Source organism: Xenopus tropicalis, chromosome 3 (assembly GCF_000004195.4).
Source record: "Xenopus tropicalis strain Nigerian chromosome 3, UCB_Xtro_10.0, whole genome shotgun sequence".
Taxonomy (NCBI): Eukaryota; Metazoa; Chordata; class Amphibia; order Anura; family Pipidae; genus Xenopus; species Xenopus tropicalis.
In genome coordinates this window covers 127679874-127701016 of record NC_030679.2, presented here as the reverse complement: position 1 = coordinate 127701016, position 21143 = coordinate 127679874, and the positions used below count along the sequence as shown (strand labels likewise).

Sequence of the window (21143 nt, the reverse complement as noted above, 5' to 3'; positions counted from 1 at the left end):
CCCAGAGGCTATTATCCCCCCACTGCTACTATAGGCACCATCTCTCCCTACTATACCTGCTATCCCACAGACACAGTCCCTTCCCAGAGGCTATTATCCCCCACTGCTACTATAGGCACCATCTCTCCCTACTATACCTGCTATCCCACAGCCACAGTCCCTTCCCAGAGGCTATTATCCCCCACTGCTACTATAGGCACCATCTTTCCCTATCATACCTGCTATCCCACAGTTCCTTCCAAGATGGTAATATCCCACTGCTTAATAGTGACACCATGCAGGTATAACAGGGCTCAATTGTGGGTTGATTACTGCTCACAGTCAATATCCTGATTCAATGTGAGCACAATGTTGTCCAAACTAGTTCTTTGCATACAATGTGTGGCCTATAGCTTCATATTACCAGGCAGTTGGTTTAGACTGTTATTTCTATTGTGCAAACTGAATACTCAGAATAACACAATGGTGTATTTAGCCAGGCTCTTCTCGGTTCCACATACTATAATGTTATAATGTTGCATTTCCCCTTTATTATTTAGTTCTGTTTTTGACAATCTCAGTGTTTGCATGCAAACTCTCCAATTTAATCAGTTCCAAGGTACTTCCCTTTAACAAGCTGAGGGTAATTCTGGTTTTGTTTTGGGGGTTCTGCATTTTTTCACTCTCATATATCAAAGTGCTCAACTTTTATGCGTGTTTATTTGCACGTCACCAATGTTGTTATTTTCAACAAAAAGGGATGGGAATGACTGACTCCAGGAAAGAAAATGAATGATGCGGGTTTATGCACCAACCAATGTAATTACAGGCCAAAATGGGCACATTTAAAGCTCCACTGACAGTCTGACTCCTTTTAAACTAATTACATTAAGGAATTCCTGGCATACAAATACCAGTAAGATGCCCAACGCTATGTGGAACAGTTGTTTTCTCCGAGGTCAGCACACTTCCACCTGCGGCCATCATTTTGGGAGTCCTCTAAAGCACTGGCTGTGAACCGTTGTCGGATCAATCAGTTTCCAGAATTGCAGAAGGTACGACCGGATCCAACTAAACAATTCAAGATACATTTCTTCTCGCTTTCCAATTTCTAAAGCCCAGAATCACAACCCAAATCTGCATTTTAACCTGTTTAAAGCCTCTCTTGTGAGCAAATGCCATCTCTGAGCATGAGCAGCAGCAGCAAATCCAGGCTTACTCCGTGTCCCTTGGCAAAATAAGCTGTTGTAAAAGAAGTACAACCAGATGGGACTATCATGAACACACACTGGGTGGAAAAAAAGCAGCTAGTTTCTAATTCATTAGAGTTCTCCTTTAAACCTTAGATAAATGGAGAAGGGTTTTAATAAAGGGGAAATAAAATTTCTCACGCCACGGATATCTGTGTGGTTATAAAGTAGTCATCATTTGTCATCAGTGAAATAAAGATACTGAGTCGGAACTAGGGTAACAGGAACACGCCAACTGCAACCAAACTCTACCATATCCACATTTCATAGAGTGAGAGAGAGATTTGTACAGAGAGAGATTGGTAGAGAATTTGGTAGAGCAAGAATGTTTGTTAGCGAGTGAGAGGGATTGGTAGAGAGTAAAATAGGTAAGGAATAGAAAGCAAGAGGGATTGGTAGAGAGAGAGAGGGACTGGTAGAGATAGGTTGGTAGAGAAAGGTACAGGTATAGGACCCGTTATCCAGAATGCTCGGGACCAAGGGTATTTCCGTAATTTGGATCTCCATACCTTAAGTCTACTAAAATCAATCAAATCAATAAAACATTAATTAAACCCAATAGGATTATTTTGCATCCAATAAGGATTAATTATATCTTAGTTGGGATCAAGTACAAGGTTCTGTTTTATTACTACAGAGAAAAAGGAAATCCGGTTTAAAATTCTGAATCATTTGATTAAAATAGAGTCTATGGGAGACGGGCTTTCCCGTAATTCGGAGCTTTCTGGATAAGGGATCTCATACCTGTACTAGCAAAAACAAGGTGGGAATTTAGTAGAGAGGGGAAATTTAGTAGAGAGAGATTGGTAGAGAGAGATTGGTAGAGAGAGATTGGTAGAGAGAGATTGGTAGAGAGAGATTGGTAGAGAGAGATTGGTAGAGAGGGGAAATTTAGTAGAGAGAGAATGGTAGAGAGGGGAAATTTAGTAGAGAGAGATTGGTAGAGAGGGGAAATTTAGTAGAGAGAGATTGGTAGAGAGAGATTGGTAGAGAGAGATTGGTAGAGAGAGATTGGTAGAGAGAGATTGGTAGAGAGAGATTGGTAGAGAGAGATTGGTAGAGAGGGGAAATTTAGTAGAGAGAGATTGGTAGAGAGAGATTGGTAGAGAGGGGAAATTTAGTAGAGAGAGAATGGTAGAGAGGGGAAATTTAGTAGAGAGAGATTGGTAGAGAGAGATTGGTAGAGAGGGGAAATTTAGTAGAGAGAGATTGGTAGAGAGGGGGAATTTAGTAGAGAGAGATTGGTAGAGAGGGGGAATTTAGTAGAGAGAGATTGGTAGAGAGGGGGAATTTAGTAGAGAGAGATTGGTAGAGAGGGGGAATTTAGTAGAGAGAGATTGGTAGAGAGGGGAAATTTAGTAGAGAGAGATTGGTAGAGGGGGAATTTAGTAGAGAGAGATTGGTAGAGAGGGGAAATTTAGTAGAGAGAGATTGGTAGAGAGGGGGAATTTAGTAGAGAGAGATTGGTAGAGAGGGGGAATTTAGTAGAGAGAGATTGGTAGAGAGGGGGAATTTAGTAGAGAGAGATTGGTAGAGAGGGGAAATTTAGTAGAGAGAGATTGGTAGAGAGGGGAAATTTAGTAGAGAGAGATTGGTAGAGAGGGGAAATTTAGTAGAGAGAGATTGGTAGAGAGGGGGAATTTAGTAGAGAGAGATTGGTAGAGAGGGGAAATTTAGTAGAGAGAGATTGGTAGAGAGGGGAAATTTAGTAGAGAGAGATTGGTAGAGAGGGGGAATTTAGTAGAGAGAGATTGGTAGAGAGGGGGAATTTAGTAGAGAGAGATTGGTAGAGAGGGGAAATTTAGTAGAAAGAGATATTGGTAGAGATAAAGAAATCAGTAGAGCAAGAGAGATTGGTAGGAGCAATTTGGCAGCAAGAGAGTTTAGTAAAGAGAGAAAAATTGATAGAACGACAGGGGAAATTTGGTCGAGAGATAGATTGAAGTAGAATATCACGTGAGCTGATTAGAATTATAATAATAATAATCTTATCTATGAATGCATTATCCAACTTCCCATAGCAGGCTCTCCCTTCTCTACCGGCAGAAAAATAAAGCTGCTACACTAGCCAGCCGCTCGCCCCTATCCAGCAATGAGGCATCATTACCCCTGATCACAGGCATGCTAAACATGTGCAATATCCATGCAAGCACGCAAAAAGCCTGCAGCCTCATCTGCAGCAGTATTTTTACAGACATTGTTTGTAGAGGAAAGCTGTATATAGAGGTAATGGGGGAACTGAGTAATACATTGGCAACAGACAGCAGCTGAGCCAAAGGGCAGATATTTGTATACAGTTTACCCCAGGGAGCACCCAGTTTTCAGATACAAACACTGAAGCTCCGATGTATCAGACTCCCAACATTCTGGCAGTCACGGAGGCTTGCAGTCTGCAATTTTCTTTAGATCTGCCCCACGGATCTGCCACTGGGGTATGTGTTCTGGATTAAGGAGTACATGGATATTGCTGTGCATTTCTCCCACTCTTGAAAGCACACAGAAACCACCAAGCACTGGTCAGTGATCCAGAACCTCTAGCTCAACAAGACTTTCCTGCGCTTCATGCGCTTCTCTTGTGTTTTGTCTGACCGACACCGAGGCAAAGGCACAACTAGTACCGCTACAGAGGAACAGGGCGCCGATCTCATTTGGGGCTTGCATTGTTCATGTTGCTGGAAAGGCTGTTTTACATCATCATATATTGTTAATGAATTTGCTATTCCCCTCTAGGGGCCAGTGGCTTTCATTATCTATTTATGCAGGACCCACCATGTTGCTTCCATGCACTGGGCCTGCCTGGCATTTCTCTGTTTGTGCCTTGGTTGTGCAGTCACACTACTAAGTCAATATTCTTTCCTTATACTATGGCATATGGCAGCCACCAACAGGGATCCATCAGGCCAGAGTGGAATGTAAAATAGGTCTGGCATTTCAAGTACACAGAGGCCCAAACAGCCCAGAAGGTAAGAGAAGCCGTTAAAAAGTTTAGCAGCCCTTTGCCACAAGAAAAAGTAAAACATCATAACAGTTTTGTGTTTAGTTGCCCTTTAAAAAATATTCTCCCTGCTTTGCCATCCTGCGGTAAGTGGAACGGAGGAGTACAGGTGGTGTATGGGGCATATCCACAATATAGTGGTTGGGGCTCAATGAGGGCATGGCTGGGGAATAAGTTGGTGTAGCCAATGGAGAGTATTAATAAAAAATACAAATAAAGGGGAAATAAAACTGGGATTTAATATAACAGGGAATGATGGCAGCTGCTAATAAAAGAAGCCAGTCCATAGTTAAGTGTTAATATGACGTTGGGTTTGGGTACTAGAAGGAAAATGGAGCTGTCACAATAAGTGAGAGAGTGAATAAAAGGCAATTTAATGACTTCCAGAGGCTCTCGGCAGGATGTGATTCTGCCTGCAAATATCTGAATGGGGAGCCAAGGGCAGTGGCATGGCTGTGCCAGAGCATTGTGTGCCCAGTATTACTGCCATGTACCCAGCCGCTCGCACACACGCAGCTCACCCTCTCCCATTCAGGCGCTGGGCTCTCTGCCCGATACACTTTACTCTGCTGTAGGCAAGAACGGTGCGTCTGCAAATTAGAGGCAATATGAACCCAAAAATAACATTTTACCTATAGAGAAAAGTAACTGCAATTCTAAGCAACCTTCCAATACACATTTGTTAAAAATATTACATTTTTAAAATGTTTTTTTATAGTGACCCCAAAATATAATTGTTATTGAAAGTTACTTTCTGGTCTATTTCTGACTCTAGACAATTCTGTTCTCTTCCAGCCAAGGCTCCACTTCTCACAATACTGTGCATGCCTTCTTCCTGGTCTGTTATGAGCTGGCTTTGCTGCTTTGTTTCAATGGGAAGCACAGGTCTACTGGCCCTGAGAAGTGGAATAACAGCCTGGCCCCTTAGGCACAAACCACCAGTCTGCGACGTCTCCTGCCACGTTCTTTCCCAGCACAAAATACAGCTTCAAAACACCACTAATTACCACTGACTGCAGTCTTGCACAATTCCAGCAGGAACAAACTAACTAACTAGTCTAATTTATTCATGCTATCCCACTGCTACTATAGGCACCATATCTCCCTTCTATACCTGCTATCCCACAGCCCCAGTCCCTTCCCAGAGGCTATTATCCCCCCACTGCTACTATAGGCACCATCTCTCCCTACTATACCTGCTATCCCACAGCCCCAGTCCCTTCCCAGAGGCTATTATCCCCCACTGCTACTATAGGCACCATCTCTCCCTACTATACCTACTATCCCACAGCCCCAGTCCCTTCCCAGAGGCTATTATCCCCCCACTGCTACTATAGGCACCATCTCTCCCTACTATACCTGCTATCCCACAGCCACAATCCCTTCCCAGAGACTATTATCCCCCCACTGCTACTATAGGCACCATCTCTCCCTACTATACCTGCTATCCCACAGCCACAGTCCCTTCCCAGAGGCTATTATCCCCCCACTGCTACTATAGGCACCATCTCTTCCTACTATACCTGCTATCCCACAGCCACAGTCCCTTCCCAGAGGCTATTATCCCCACTGCTACTATAGGCACCATCTCTCCCTACTATACCTGCTATCCTACAGCCACAGTCCCTTCCCAGAGGCTATTATCCCCACTGCTACTATAGGCACCATCTCTCCCTACTATACCTGCTATCCCACAGCCACAGTCCCTTCCCAGAGACTATTATCCCCCCACTGCTACTATAGGCACCATATCTCCCTTCTATACCTGCTATCCCACAGCCACAGTCCCTTCCCAGAGGCTATTATCCCCCCACTGCTACTATAGGCACCATCTCTCCCTTCTATACCTGCTATCCCACAGCCACAGTCCCTTTCCCAGAGGCTATTATCCCCCCACTGCTACTATAGGCACCATCTCTCCCTACTATGCCTGCTATCCCACAGCCACAGTCCCTTCCCAGAGGCTATTATCCCCCCACTGCTACTATAGGCACCATCTCTTCCTACTATACCTGCTATCCCACAGCCACAGTCCCTTCCCAGAGGCTATTATGCCGCCACTGCTACTATAAGCACTATCCCACAGCCCAGTCCCTTCCCAGAGGCTATTATCCCCACTGCTACTATAGGCACCATCTCTCCCTACTATAGCTGCTATCCCACAGCCACAGTCCCTTCCCAGAGGCTATTATCCCACTGCTACTATAGGCACCATCTTTCCCTATCATACCTGCTATCCCACAGCCCAGTCCCTTCCCAGAGGCTATTATCCCCACTGCTACTATAGACACCATCTTTCCCTATCATACCTGCTATCCCACAGCCCAGTCCCTTCCCAGAGGCTATTATCCCACTGCTACTATAGGCACCATCTCTCCCTACTATACCTGCTATCCCATAGCCCCAGTCCCTTCCCAGAGGCTATTATCCCCCCACTGCTACTATAGGCACCATCTCTCCCTACTATACCTGCTATCCCACAGCAAAAGTCCCTTCCCAGCGGCTATTATCCCCACTGCTACTATAGGCACCATCTCTCCATACTATACCTGCTATCCCACAGCCACAGAGGCTATTACCCCACTGCCAGGGCCGGAACTAGGGGTAGGCAGAAGAGGTACCTGCCTAGGGTGCAGGCAGGTTCCTCTTCTTTTACCTACCCCTAGTTCCAGGACCTTTTCCCCCCACTGCAGTACCCCCAAGCAGGCCCGGCAACCCTGCCGCCCTGTGTGTGCGCATCGTGTTCTCGCTTGGGGGTGCTGTGGTGGCGGGCCAAGCCAGCTAGGGGACTCGGCCAGCTTGGCCTGGCACTGCCCACTCCTATGTACAGGCCTTATGGCAGCTGCTAACTATTATAAATAAAGGTTTGACTACAAAATTTGCCTCTGCACATAACCTATAGATTTATATTTCACAGCCCACTAACAGGCAGGCGACCATAAAGCAGTATATACATTTGCACACTTCTGACATCAGCACAGAAATTACAGTGGTACAGTTGCCACACATCTTTCAACGATATTAAAAGCAAGGGAGTAAAACACACACATACCCTATTACATGGAATACAACCAGAGGCTGCGCATAATAGTTACATTTGGCTTCTCTCTGCCTATAATCAAAACACACAACATATACTTATGGCCTAAACCTGCCCACAACACTCAGACAAGCAGGCATCAGAGACATGATTAAAGGGCACAAATACTCTGTTTAGAAGAACAGGAGGTACAGTAAGGGTACTGAGACCATTTCTGCATTTATGTATATGACCTGTATCTGAAATACGCCTATATAACAATTTTTAGTATATGCAATGGTTTATACAGGATATATCCTTATATTATTATATCATCTGTGTGCCAGAGCCTAAACTGCTGGCAGTCCATTAGTCCCAATGCTTTATGCCTCCTTCCACCCCAATAAATATGGTACTGGTTGGTATCTTCTGGCACAAAAGTATTTAGTACAAGGGTGAAGACACACGGAGCTACTAGTAGCATCTACTTGTCACGGCTACTAAAAAAGACAATGCTGATCATTTACTGATAACTGTCTCTACTTGTGTTTTGGAAGAGGCAATTCTCAGTATTGTTCATGGCAGGGTATTTTCTGGCGTTTAGTAGCCATGACAAGTAGCTTGCCAGAGAATTGTTTTTTTCTAACGAGGAAATGATAATATAACCGGTAACCGGTAGTTGGGGCAGTCCCCAACTAATTCCAGTCCTGACCAGATTCCTCTCACCTTCCCGAAGATGCTGAACAAGTCACACATTACATAAATACATACAGATTACATATCACTTCACGTATGCCTAGTCATTTTAATCAAACCACCACCCAGTTACTAGGGGTTACATATCCTAGCAATCAGCAAAGTAAAGGCCAGTTGCCACCTGAATCAAAAGGCCAATGTATACAAAGTCAACTCCCTTCTTTATGTTATCAGACCTACAAATCAAAGTCGGAGTTTCAACCACCCCCAATGGATAGAATCAGCTACTCACCTTCTTGCTTTTATTCCTTAGTGTGAACCCACGGTACCATCCTAAGCAATGGGGTGAGAAAAAAACAAAGTACTATCAGAGCACAGAATTATAATGTGTTTGCTTACATATAAAGTACTAAGAGACTGCAAATGGGGTAAAACAAAGTTAATGGGGCCTACAGGTCTGCTTATTGGGTTTAGGCCACGGCAATGCATTCTGGGTAAATTATGACAATACACAGTATAATAGACAATGTTCCTGGCTGATAATTGAGGGATTGCAGTTGTGCGAAATCAATTAAATCTAGTATGTGCATGGGTATTAGCGGTCATTTACGGGAAGTAAAATGCGCTCTGCATATTTCTAATTAAGTGCACTTGAGCCTAAAGACGCAGGAAAACCCTGGAGCTACCACCACCTCTGGACCAGGCAGTAGCTCCAGGATTCCCTCAGCGTCCTGTGTGAATGACCAAAGTGCATGTGTTTCTAGCGCATTGGATGCGCACATCACTCTCACGCTGAACAACAGAAATGACACTAATTAGACTTCGGCACAACTGCGCCTGATTTACATTGAAGTGCGTATACAAATGCATTCATTTTGACACTTTGGCCACGTTTGCATAAAGACACAATGCCTCCTGGAGTGCACAGTGATGCTGGAATTCTGGGGAAAACCCGATGCATTATAGGAAACTGCGTTTGAAATGCACTTTGCTGACTGCACTGGCGGTCATAGATGACCCATACTGCATTAAAGGGCAATGTCACACAGAGATTAGTGGCCCACTATTAAGTCGCCCTCTATCGTGGGGCTAAAATGGAAATCACTGGTGGCGAAGTCGCCAGAAGTTGCCTCTCGAGGAAGGGAACAATGACGTTTTGTCACCCACAGTAGCCACGATTTATCATGGGGCGACAAAATATCCAGTGTGTCCTCGCCCCAGTCAACTGATACCCTACACCAGTGATCCCCAACCAGTGGCTCAGAGGCAACATGTTGCTTCCCAACCCCTTGGATGTTGCTCTCAGTGCCGCCAAACCAGGGAGTTGTTTTTGAATTCCTGACTTGGGGGCAAGTTTTGGTTGAATAAAAACAAGATTTAATACCAAATAAAGCCCATGTAAGCTGATAGTGTGCATAGAGGCTGCCTAATAGCCAATCAAAGCCCTTATTTGGCCCCTCCATGAACTTTTATGGTGCTTGTGTTGCTCTCCAAGTCTTTTTACATTTGACTGTGGCTCACGAGTGAAAAAGGTTGGGGATCCCTGCCCTACACTCTCAGTGAGGCTAGCATGCTGATAAGAAGTGTATTATTAAAGGCATTCTATTTAAATTAAATAGTATGGGGGCTGACGATTTCTAATGCAGCTTTTCACTTTCGCAATAAATTCTCAACTGCACCCTGAATTACTTATAGAAAGGCTTGTTAAAGGGATTCTTTCATGATTTTTATGGTATTCTTTTTATTTCTAAATGACACTGTTTACATAGTTACATAATTCACTCTACCATTTAAACTTTTATTCTTGAATCAACAAATGTATTTTTAGCTGTAATATTGGTGTGTAGGCGCCATCTCAGTGCATTGTGCCTGAGTCTGAGCTTTCAGAAGGAGCCAGCCCTACACATTAGAACTGCTTTCACGTAAACCTAATGTTTCTCCTAAGCGAGCGGATCTGAAGGTATATGGGGACCTTAAGTGCTACTCCAATCCAACTGCAACTGGGTTCTTGCTGCCCACACTGGGTCAACAGAGTGCAGCAAATTAAACATAACACTCACACAGGTTTTGCCCCATCATATGAGAACTCTAATATACCAGTCAGGGATGAACAGAACTCCATCTAACAACACACATATGATCGGTAAAGAATTCTGGAAAGTTTAAGGACTGCTGAAGGACCATGAGTTTAGCATGGAAAGCACATTTCTAAACTCTAAGGATGCTGGGAGTTGTAGTACACAGCAGCTGCAGGGTGTCAGGTTGGATGACACTGATGCACACAAATCTGCCATATAAAGAGGCCCCTCACAATAAATAACAATATTGCTTCCAGACTCCATATTTGCTCTGTGCCAGGCTAATTCAGCACAATAGTGATTGAGCCCTTTCAAGGGAAGAATCCCAGTGGACAATGGCTACATTCTGCCCAGCCAAGGGAGTGGGAGGAGAGGCTGAAGGTCAGCAGGCAAGAGTGGAAAGTCCTTCCCAGCCAAGTGCTGTATCCTGCTCCTCCTCGCTGGAGAATGCCTGCCCTGGGCTGTACAGCAAACACCATATATAATGATTATTGATTGAATGGGGAGGCATGTTTGTTCCACCTGCCTGACCTTCCTCGCCATCTAATCTCCCTGAATGACACTCCTCTTCCTTCTCTATGTAAGGCATACAAGGCCTGCACATTGGTCCCTGATAAGAAAACGAGCCGCAATCAGGCACAGATTGGCTGCACCATGGTATCAAAGTGCAGCGGCGGAATCTCCTTATTATAGCCCTGTCACTTCCCCCAGGCTCTGCAATGATTGGCTACTGCCACTGAAGAAGAAGGGAATCCCTGGGGGATGGCAGGTGAACCAAGCAAAATGGCCAAACTGCTGCTCACTCTGTGGTCACTGACCACAGAGTGCTGACATGGAAGTGCAAGCATCATAGATTCTATGTTTTTAGGTTACATGCAATTAAGTCGAGTGTTGCATCCTGCTTATGCAAAAAAAAAAAAATAGGCAGACTAGTTTAGTGGGACTTTCTGTTTGTTACCAGACTGCTACAACATTTGCAACATCACTGTAACTGTCAAGGGTAAAAAGCATGCTCGGAGTTGCAATTCAGCTACAGCCAAGACATGAACATTCCGCCATCTGTTGTATCATGACTGCTAAACCAGGGATAGGTGGGCTACACACATCTGAAAAGTGCCCCCCCAACCACCCCGTGTAAATTCATTATGATAATCAAGAAATATACAGCTACAATAAAACAGAAGTAGGTGTCCTGCAACTACAACTCCCATCTTCCCCATGCAGTTCAGGTGTAATGTTTCAGTGATCCACGTACCTTCATAGGTCTCCAGAATCTGCACCGTGTCTCCCACCTGCAGGCTCAGCTCTTCCTCATGTGTCACCTGAAAGTTGTAAATGGCTGGAAGAAAGGTTCAATTACCATAAGTCATTTACTTTGTCCATAACATGCTATTATCCCACTGCTACTATAGGCACCGTCTCTACCCATTATACCTGCCATCCCACAGCCACAGTCCCTTCCCAGAGGCTATTATCCCCCCACTGCTACTATAGGCACAATCTCTCCCTACTATACCTGCTATCCCACAGCCCCAGTCCCTTCCCAGAGGCTATTATCCCCCCACTGCTACTATACGCACCATCTCTCCCTACTATACCTGCTATCCCACAGCCCCAGTCCCTTCCCAGAGGCTATTATCCCCCCACTGCTACTATAGGCACCATCTCTCCCTACTATACCTGCTATCCCACAGCCCCAGTCCCTTCCCAGAGGCTATTATCCCCCCACTGCTACTATAGGCACCATCTCTCCCTACTATACCTGCTATGCCACAGCCACAGTCCCTTCCCAGAGGCTATTATCCCCCCACTGCTACTATAGGCACCATCTCTCCCTACTATACCTGCTATCCCACAGCCCAAGTCCCTTCCCAGAGGCTATTATCCCCCCACTGCTACTATAGGCACCATCTCTCCCTACTATACCTGCTATCCCACAGCCACAGTCCCTTCCCAGAGGCTATTATCCCCCCACTGCTACTATAGGCACCATCTCTCCCTACTATACCTGCTATGCCACAGCCACAGTCCCTTCCCAGAGGCTATTATCCCCCCACTGCTACTATAGGCACCATCTCTCCCTACTATACCTGCTATCCCACAGCCCCAGTCCCTTCCCAGAGGCTATTATCCCCCCACTGCTACTATAGGCACCATCTCTCCCTACTATACCTGCTATCCCACAGCCACAGTCCCTTCCCCGAGGCTATTATCCCCCCACTGCTACTATAGGCACCATCTCTCCCTACTATGCCTGCTATCCCACAGCCACAGTCCCTTCCCAGAGGTTATTATCCCCCCACTGCTACTATAGGCACCATCTCTCCCTACTATACCTGCTATCCGACAGCCACAGTCCCTTCCCAGAGGCTATTATCCCTCCACTGATACTATAGGCACCATCTCTCCCCACTATACCTGCTATCCCACAGCCACAGTCCCTTGCCAGAGGCTATTATCCCCACTGCTACTATAGGCACCATCTCAGAAATGGGATTTTTGTTTCTCTCCTGACAACCAGGACAAGCTAAATGCAATGAGTGGGACTTCTCACAAAGGGCCGAGGGCACATACTCTATAAGGCTGCGGCATGAAGGCAGAATATAAGGACAGGCACGCTCAGTGCTTTGTCATTAATAGAGGCCAACTATTCATTGCACCTTATCAGGAGAGATTATCAGGACAAGCTTATTACAGTGCTGAATGCCCTTGTTCCATAGGACAATGGTTCCATGGCCAATCAGAAGAGCAGGCCCAGGGTGCTATGTCTAGACTGGGTTTGAAATCTCTCAGTCTCTAGGGGGCCACAGGTTGGATATTACTTTCTAATGGCTTCTGACCTCAGACAGCTGTCTTGAGACAACTCAACAGTTGGTCACGCACTTTCCTGTTTAGCTTCGGGACCCAAAGGGCCACACACCACGTTCCAGGTACATTAAGCCTCTCCCTGCCTGTATGATTACTCTGACCTCTGTGTAGGGTGCGGCCCTGTGGGTCAGGCATGGGACTGGTTTAACTCTTCCTAGTAACCAGTGTGCAAACACTCCCAGCAGGATGGCAGGGAGCAGAAGCTGCATTTACACGTGTTCCACTTTAAGCTTATGAAATATGTAGAGCATATATCTGTGCTGGAATCCCTGCAGCCCTCTTTACAATCTCAATATTAGGGGGAGACACCTGAACCTGGAATAATGGGGAGCTGTCTCTTAGCTAAGCTTGAAGCATAAGGGTCTGCCTGTGTAAGAGTGTGGGTGCCCCCGGGGCTAAAAGAACAAAGGCTGAAAGGCGTGACAAAGCCTACTGTACCTGTCACATCATGAGCAGCCAGACTCCCGGGGGGTCACTAGGAGCTGAGAGGGGAGCAGGTGCTGGGGATACAGGGAATTCTATAGGAAATGTATAACGTACAAAGCTCAGCCACAGGCAAAGCCCACCTGGGCAGGGATCACTCCCCTTACGGAATATCCCACTTCCCCATACAGGGGATTCACTTCCCCCAGTTATTCAACTCACCCCCCTCTATAGGGAGACTCCTCTCTGGGGGGGCCCCACTAGCAGTAGCAGATGGAAGGTTACACTATATACTGGGGGTGCAAATAACAAACCCTTATGCAGCAGACTGCTTCTGTCAGTGTCAGATGGTAGTCATAAATAATGGGGGGCTGAGGCAGGGCTTCCCTCCATCTCTATAGCCGTACTACTGTATCTGAATGGGTATCATAAACACTGGCCGCTCTTAAATCTGGCTTTGCTTACACTACCACTCCCAGCATGCCCTCTGAGTCTGCAGGGACTGCTGGGAGTTGTAGTTCCGCTGGGAGGCACAGCACAGTAATGCAGAGTAATAAAGTTGCAAGCTAGCACAGCTGCAGTGGAATCTGTAGGCAGGGCAATAGGCACAGGCAGTATGTGCCAGGCTGGGATGCCCAGGAGCAGGTAACACAAGTGCCGCCTCGCACACTCAGTAACTTAATACACTGCCAAAGCGAAAAGCTGCGACTGCGACTTACCGACTCCAAACTTCTCCCTCTTCGTGGGAATCCAGCGGGCCATTTTGGCAGAGGGAGGGCGCCCTATAGAGCTATCGTGCTGGACTCCTTCCCTCCCCCCTGCCCGCCGAGCTCCACCATCATTCAGTGACTCACTTTCGCACGGATTGAGGAGGGGGCGTGACTAGAGAGCCCAGCGAGGGATGGGTGGGAGGAGTTGGCTTCCTCTTCTCTGTAGGGGCGGGCGGAGCTTGGCTGTCCATCATTTAGAAAGTGGGCGTGGATAATAGCAAAGCGTTCCCCCGTCTACGAGTGGGCGTGGTAAGAATGCCCATGACAGGAGAAAGGCGTGGCTAAGAAGTTCTGCGCTGGGGGAAGAGACCGGAGAATGTTAGGTTGCACCGGATAGTTCTTTACTGTACACTGCCCGGGTAGGCTTTAGTGGCGAGCACAGACGTAGGCTGAGATACAGGTATATACAAACTCTAGTTGTACGAGCTGCAATGTGTTGGAGATTGCATGGGAAGTGGGCGTGGTATGATTAAGCAGATGGTATAGAGTAGGGAGACACTGTAAGGAGCGAATTGGGTTGTGTGGGTGGTTGTCGTAAGCGGGAGCCGTTGTGTGAGCTGGGACAGGTTTGGCCCTTTGCGTGTGGGCGGGGTCAGAGACGTGGGAAACAATATGTGGGCGTGGCTGGGTGGAGTTGCGAATGAAGTAGTAGAGGGGCAGTAGGAGAAGCGTGGCGCGAAATGACTATAGTGTGACGGCTCAGTTGGGCAGAGCGCTATGTTTATAGTCATGCAACGTATTTGTGCGAGTATCCGCCTGTCTCAGGAGAGAGAGCGGCTTCTTATTGCCCACAATCCGGCCTGCCCTTCATCCCGGCCCCTCCCTCGCACTGGGATCTGATGGAATGTGCAGGGAGGGAACGCTCATGTAATGGCGGTGGCTTCCCACTAGGGGGAGACGTGCTGCTCCAGCCGTGCGTTCCCTGCGGCGCTGTGGGATAACCCTGTGGCATCAATAAGCAGGTAAATATTTATATTGGGCCCGAGCCTGTGCAGCATGGAGGAGCCAAGCAGCTGCTGTCAGCCCTTCCTAGCCACTCAAGGGGAGGGAAGAAGGGCTCATTGCCTGTCCCTTTCTCTTCCCTGGTTCATTGTGGCAAGAGTAAGTTCTCTAGGGCTGGAAAGCAGCTGAGTTTTTTTTTGTTTTTTTTTTGCTACATTGATTCACGAGTCAGAACCAACACAGCCACCAGTGTTGTCACATTCCAAGCTCATGTATGGATTAGTACCAAGCAATGGGGTAGGAATATGCATTTTTACACTTTATTTAGGGGACGCTGCTGCTTATAAATAGGATGATTTTTCCCATGATGCCTGAAATAGCAACATTGCTACTGTGGCCTCAGTTCATATGCAGCTGGGAAGCATCTGCTTTATATTAGTGATTCTCACCCAGGGGTCAGGCAGCCGGCGGGATCCCATTGCTATTCTGACCCGCACTAGCCAATGCTAGCTAAAAAAAATAACTTCTGAGTTAGTAAAAGGGATTATATATATATATATATATATATATATATATATATATATATATATATATCCAAAAAAAGACCAGCAACACCGAGTTATAGTCCAAAAAGATCAATCGTGTATTAAAACCGCATGAACAGCCAATATTACGTTTCGGTCCCCATCGTATACATACACATACATGTATATGTATGTAAGATAAGATTATCTAAGAGTGGGGAGAATGAAACTGCATTATAAATGAATTATATTTTGGATTCACATCCCCTTTAAAGGTGAAGTGACATTATACATTTACTAACTTTGGACTAGGGATTCACTGAATCCTCTATTTTGGGATTTGCCCGAACCCTGAATTCTGCATGAAAGATTCGGCCGAATCCTGAACGGAACCTGCACTCGCAGCGAAAAACTTTCAACTTCCGTTCATGACAAAAAGGTCACGTGATTTTAAGGGTTTAGAATTGGTGCAGCCAGACACTTGGATTGAGCTGAATCCCTAATGGAATCCTGGATTCGGCACATTCCTACTTTAGACCACGAGTAGGAGGAACAGTTGGGTCAGAGAGAAACCCCTCTGGCTGGCGGCACTTTTCCCACCTTAGATGTGGGTTAAGGGAACCCCTGACCATTGTAAATATATTTTAGCCCATAGCCAAAGGCAGTTAGGGTAAAGCAGATTAGGGCCCCCACCTGGCTAACTAGAAATAGGGAGGGTAAAGATAGGGTATAAATCCATCAATCCAGTTGGAGTGTGGTGTTTATTATCTCTTTTATAGCACTTATCCTTGGTTCTTTATAGAGATTATATGTCAGGGGTGCCTGGATTTAAAAGATAAGTAAACCTTAAAAAGTTTTTATTACCTGCCAATTTAATGAATTTTGCAACATGATCGCCACCTGCAGGTCAGTTCATATAACTGCACAGAGAAATATGAGAGGTATAAGATCAGAAGAGAACTCTGCTGATGTTGCTCAGGAAGGAGCTGGGGAAAGGTCTTCTTTGGCTTCTAAACTCTTTCCGAAACAGAATAACATGAGAAAAGTGTCTGCTAAATGTATCTCTCTCCTTAGAACTGGCCATTCTATACCATGCTAAAATTTACCTGATAAACTTCAGTTACACTTTACTGCTGAGCTGCAAGTTGGAGTGATATCCCCCACCCCCCAGCAGCCGATCAGCAGAACAATGGGAAGGGAGCAAGATAGCAGCTCCCACTGGGTATTAGAATAGCACTCAATAGTAAGAAATCCAAGTCCGGCTTTGGACTCCTTCAGTTACATGGGAGTAGGAGAAACAATAGGTTACCTGAAAGCAGTTCTAATGTGTAGCGCTGGCTCCTTCTGAAAGTTCAGACTCAGGCACAATGCACTGAGATTGCGACTACACACCAATATTTTAGAATAAAATATAAAAATAGAGTGAATTATTTGCTATGTAAACAGTGTAATTTAGAAATAAAAAATCATGACAGAATCACTTTCAATACAGTCTAAAAACATTTATTGTGATTAAAATAATAGACAAAAAGTATGTTCAGCCCAAGCCCTATTCATTGCACTGGTGTAGTACAGGGGTAGGCAAGTCCTTTAATCACCAAGTCATGTGATTGCATTGAGTCAGTGGGAGGAGACGGCGGCACTTGGGTCTCAAGTCTGGAGATTTCACTTGAGTTACTAGGCAAAATGTGGCCCTACTGAGCATAAAGATGGCAACCAGAGTGGCCTTAAAATAGAGAAGTGATGTGGCAGTAATAGTATGGGGGGGGGGGGTGTTTATTGGACACTGCAGTGATGGCAAGGCACTCATTCCAGGGGTTCACACAACCTTTTTGCCCCTCTGAGTAAGTGGAACTGGTAGAACTGGAACATGTCTTTGCTACTGGGTTTCACAGTTAGAAATCCTAGTACTAGCGCCACTGGTGCTCCAGCACACCCCCTGCAGGGAAGCATGGCTGCGCCACATAAGGAAAATGTCATCTAAATATTCCTCATCTTTAAACACAGTCTATTTTCTTCAGTTTCCTTGCTTCTCTGTGATGTGAAGGACTGTAATTGGGCCCTTATGGCTGTATGGTCAACTTTAGGTAACGCTCACAGAGATGACTGCTAGGGCTTACATGTTGGAGCGGGGGCATGACAGGCCAGAGTTAATGGTACCCCAGGGTGTGTGTGTGTATATATATATATGTATATATATATATATATATATATATATATATATATATATATATATATATATATATATATATATATATAAGAACAATGCAGAGCAGGCACTCCCGTAATGTTGGAATGAAGATTGCCTGGGTGCAGTATGTAAGTCAGTATTATAAAAAATAGAAAAGATGCCGCACTCACAGGTCTTAATGAGAAAATAAAGAAACATTTATTGTGTCAGACTAACATTTCAGCTGGGACAGCCGAAACGTTAGTCTGACACAATAAATGTTTCTTTATTTTCTCATTAAGACCTGTGAGTGCGGCATCTTTTCTATTTTATATATATATATATATATATATATTTATTTTCCACAGCCCACAGTTATCCCCACTGCTACTATAGGCACCATCTCTCCCTACTATACCTGCTATCCCACAGCCCCAGTCCCTTCCCAGAGGCTATTATTCCCCCACTGCTACTATAGGCACCATCTCTCCCTACTATACCTGCTATCCCACAGCCCCAGTCCCTTCCCAGAGGCTATTATCCCCCCACTGCTACTATAGGCACCATCTCTCCCTACTATACCTGCTATCCCACAGCCCCAGTCCCTTCCCAGAGGCTATTATCCCCCCACTGCTACTATAGGCACCATCTCTCCCTACTATACCTGCTATCCCACAGCCACAGTCCCTTCCCAGAGGCTATTATCCCACTGCTACTATAGGCACCATCTCTCCCTACTATACCTGCTATCCCACAGCCCCAGTCCCTTCCCAGAGGTTATTATCCCACTGCTACTATAGGCACCATCTCTCCCTACTATACCTGCTATCCCACAGCCCCAGTCCCTTCCCAGAGGCTATTATTTTTATTACAGGTGCTGTGGTATTGCCCTCATAGTATGGATTTTAATATATGATGTGGTATGGAACATTCCTGGGTCCTGACCATATGAGGTATCAAGACCTGATGTCTAATTGGATACCTACCTACCCATTCATTGTTATTTGAGATTTTTCCTCCAACATTATAGCATGTATTGCTTTTCACTTGCACATTAAAGCATTACTGGAATAAGGCTATCGGATGTATCTAAATTATCTTGTAGTTATATGGAATCGCATGTCTAGAGAAACGGAAACCAGATAAGATGTAAGATACATTGGATGGACTAAATGACGTTTGTGTAGGTCGGAGGAGACAATAAGTAGGTCTCGGGTTTCAGTTGAACCACAACTTCTTTCTTCTTTTCCACTTGAAGTTTGTCAGTAGATTGGGGGAGCCTTAGGGCTTTCTCTCCCTGCTATCCATTTACTTGCCAACAATGCTTGTATGTGTGTGAGAAGCCAAAGTATCCGAGCCCGTCGCTCCCACGTCAGACTGGATATTTATGCCGATATTAATGGATAAATAATCAAAGTACTGCCAGTGGAACAGGCTGCATCCCTGCACAGATTCATACAAGCACAGACTGTGGCCCCCGTATCATCTCTAGGGACCCCAGGCTCCTCTCATCTCATTCTGTTTGGATTTATTGGAACATAACCGGGATTGGCCACTGCCCCTGTACAGGTATGGGATCCCTTATCCGGAAACCAGAAAGTTCAGAATTACGAGAAGGCTATCCCCCAGACTCCATTATAAGCAAATAATTCTGATTTTTTAAAATGTTTTCTTTTTTCTCTGTAATAATAAAACAGTACCTTGTACTGAGACATAATTAATCCTTATTGGAGGCAAAACAATCCTATTAGGTTTATTCAATTCTTAAATGATTTTTAACAGACTTAAGGTATGGAGATCCAAATTACGGTAAGATCCCTTTTCCGGAAAACCCAGGGCCCGAGCATTCTGGATAACAGGTCCCATACTTGTATAGCAAATGGGAGAGTTGTACTCACCCTAAAACATAGTTCTTATACAAAAACATAATGAAATACTGGAACTCTACATACATTGAGTTTATGACAGAGTTGACTTTGCCATAGTTACCCACAGGGTTGCCATTAGTCAATTTTCAAGCTCTTATTCCCACTTGGCCCCAATTCTAACTCAACTAAACCACTTGCTTTTGATTGGAAAATGTGTCCTTTTCCCAGGAGTCTCTGGGTCGCCTATCTATGAGAACAGATCTGAATTGCAGAGTGGGTGGGAATCCTGGTGAAATCCTGGTGCATGAAACGCGATACCTAAAAAACTAGGAGGCACTGTCTTTTGCAATGGGCTAAAAGGAGAAGGAAAGGCATTTTACTGTCAATAGATTTGCCACATTAGTGCCACGTAGAACACTATATTTATTCTACAGAAAGTTTTACCATACCTGAGTAAAGAGCCCTAGAAGCTCCCTCCATTTGTTTAAGACAGCAGCTGCCATTTTAGCTTGGTCTCCTTAGCTTCCTGCTGCAGCTCTAGCCTTTGGAAGCATAGATCACACAATCTGATGGGAGTGAATTTTTATGGGAGGGGGGAGCAGGAGAAGGGAGAGAGCTGGGCAGACTGCGCCCCCTGGGAATAAAGGATTTTTTTTAAGAGAGAAAGTCTGATACCAAAGAACATGTTTACAAAAAAGGAGACCAGAAATCCTGTGTTTCTTTTGATAGAGGACTCAGTGCAGCCTTTCTGTGAGTGCTTATGGCTGTATATAGGCCTTTCTGATAAAGCTTACTTTTTTTAGTTTTTACTGTTCCTTCTCCTTTAAGGCAGCAGAAGGATAAAAACACTCCTATTATAGGGGCAGGCAGGGGATCATATTACCCAAGAACATCATTTATCCCAGAATGAACATATGTTCCCATATACTAATATCTTGTAAAAGTAATCTTGTTTGTTTCTCCCACCTTCACCCTCAGTCCATTCACATAAGGGCACTATTTTCATTGTAGTCCCAGAGGGGCCTTTACCAGACTGGCATATTCTAGGTGCAGCGTGGGGGTCCAGGAGAGATCACAGAAGTGCAGCTCTGCCCCTACCTGTGAGATTTGCTTCTCACCAGTTGGAATGATATGATCCTTTAGTGTAAAATGGATAAATTCCTGGGGCATGCAGTGCCCACTCAGTTCCTGGGGGGCAAATGCTGGTGCAACCACTGCACCCCTTGTAGCTATGGAGACACTGCTGGACTGGTCTCTCTAAGTGAATAGTGTACTAAACAACGTAATGCCAGCTGTCAGTTATATTGCTCACCATTTTACTGTGTAGTTATCCATCTAATAAGGTTCAGGCTACAGTAGTTCTTTCCAGTTACTCAAGTCCAGATGTAAACCCATGCCCTACTGGCATGTCCATCTGCTCCTGCCCACCCCAGCATCCCAAAACTGCCCTCTTTTGTCAAGCATAACTAACCTTGATGTTTAATAAACTGTGTTTTGTTGGGTAATTTAGTCAACCATTTGGCAAAGACCCTAACACATGGCCCAAACTTCACCTTACCTG

The 21143-nt window shown here is 45.3% G+C and overlaps 1 protein-coding gene across 2 annotated transcripts in view; it reads right to left on the bottom strand.

Annotated features, from left to right (window-relative positions):
• dock5 (dedicator of cytokinesis 5) overlaps window positions 1-14220 on the bottom strand; it is a 45889-nt gene extending 31669 nt beyond the window's left edge. For both annotated transcript variants that reach the window (XM_004912550.4, XM_002932583.5), the window contains exons 1-3: window positions 14028-14220; window positions 11273-11356; window positions 8232-8272 (exon numbers count right to left, since the gene is read on the bottom strand). In XM_004912550.4, coding sequence (XP_004912607.1) covers window positions 8232-8272; window positions 11273-11356; window positions 14028-14070 — 168 coding nt within the window. In that variant the 5' untranslated portion in view covers window positions 14071-14220. The remainder of the gene's footprint in view (window positions 1-8231; window positions 8273-11272; window positions 11357-14027) is intronic.
• Between the last annotated feature and the right edge of the window lie 6923 nt (window positions 14221-21143).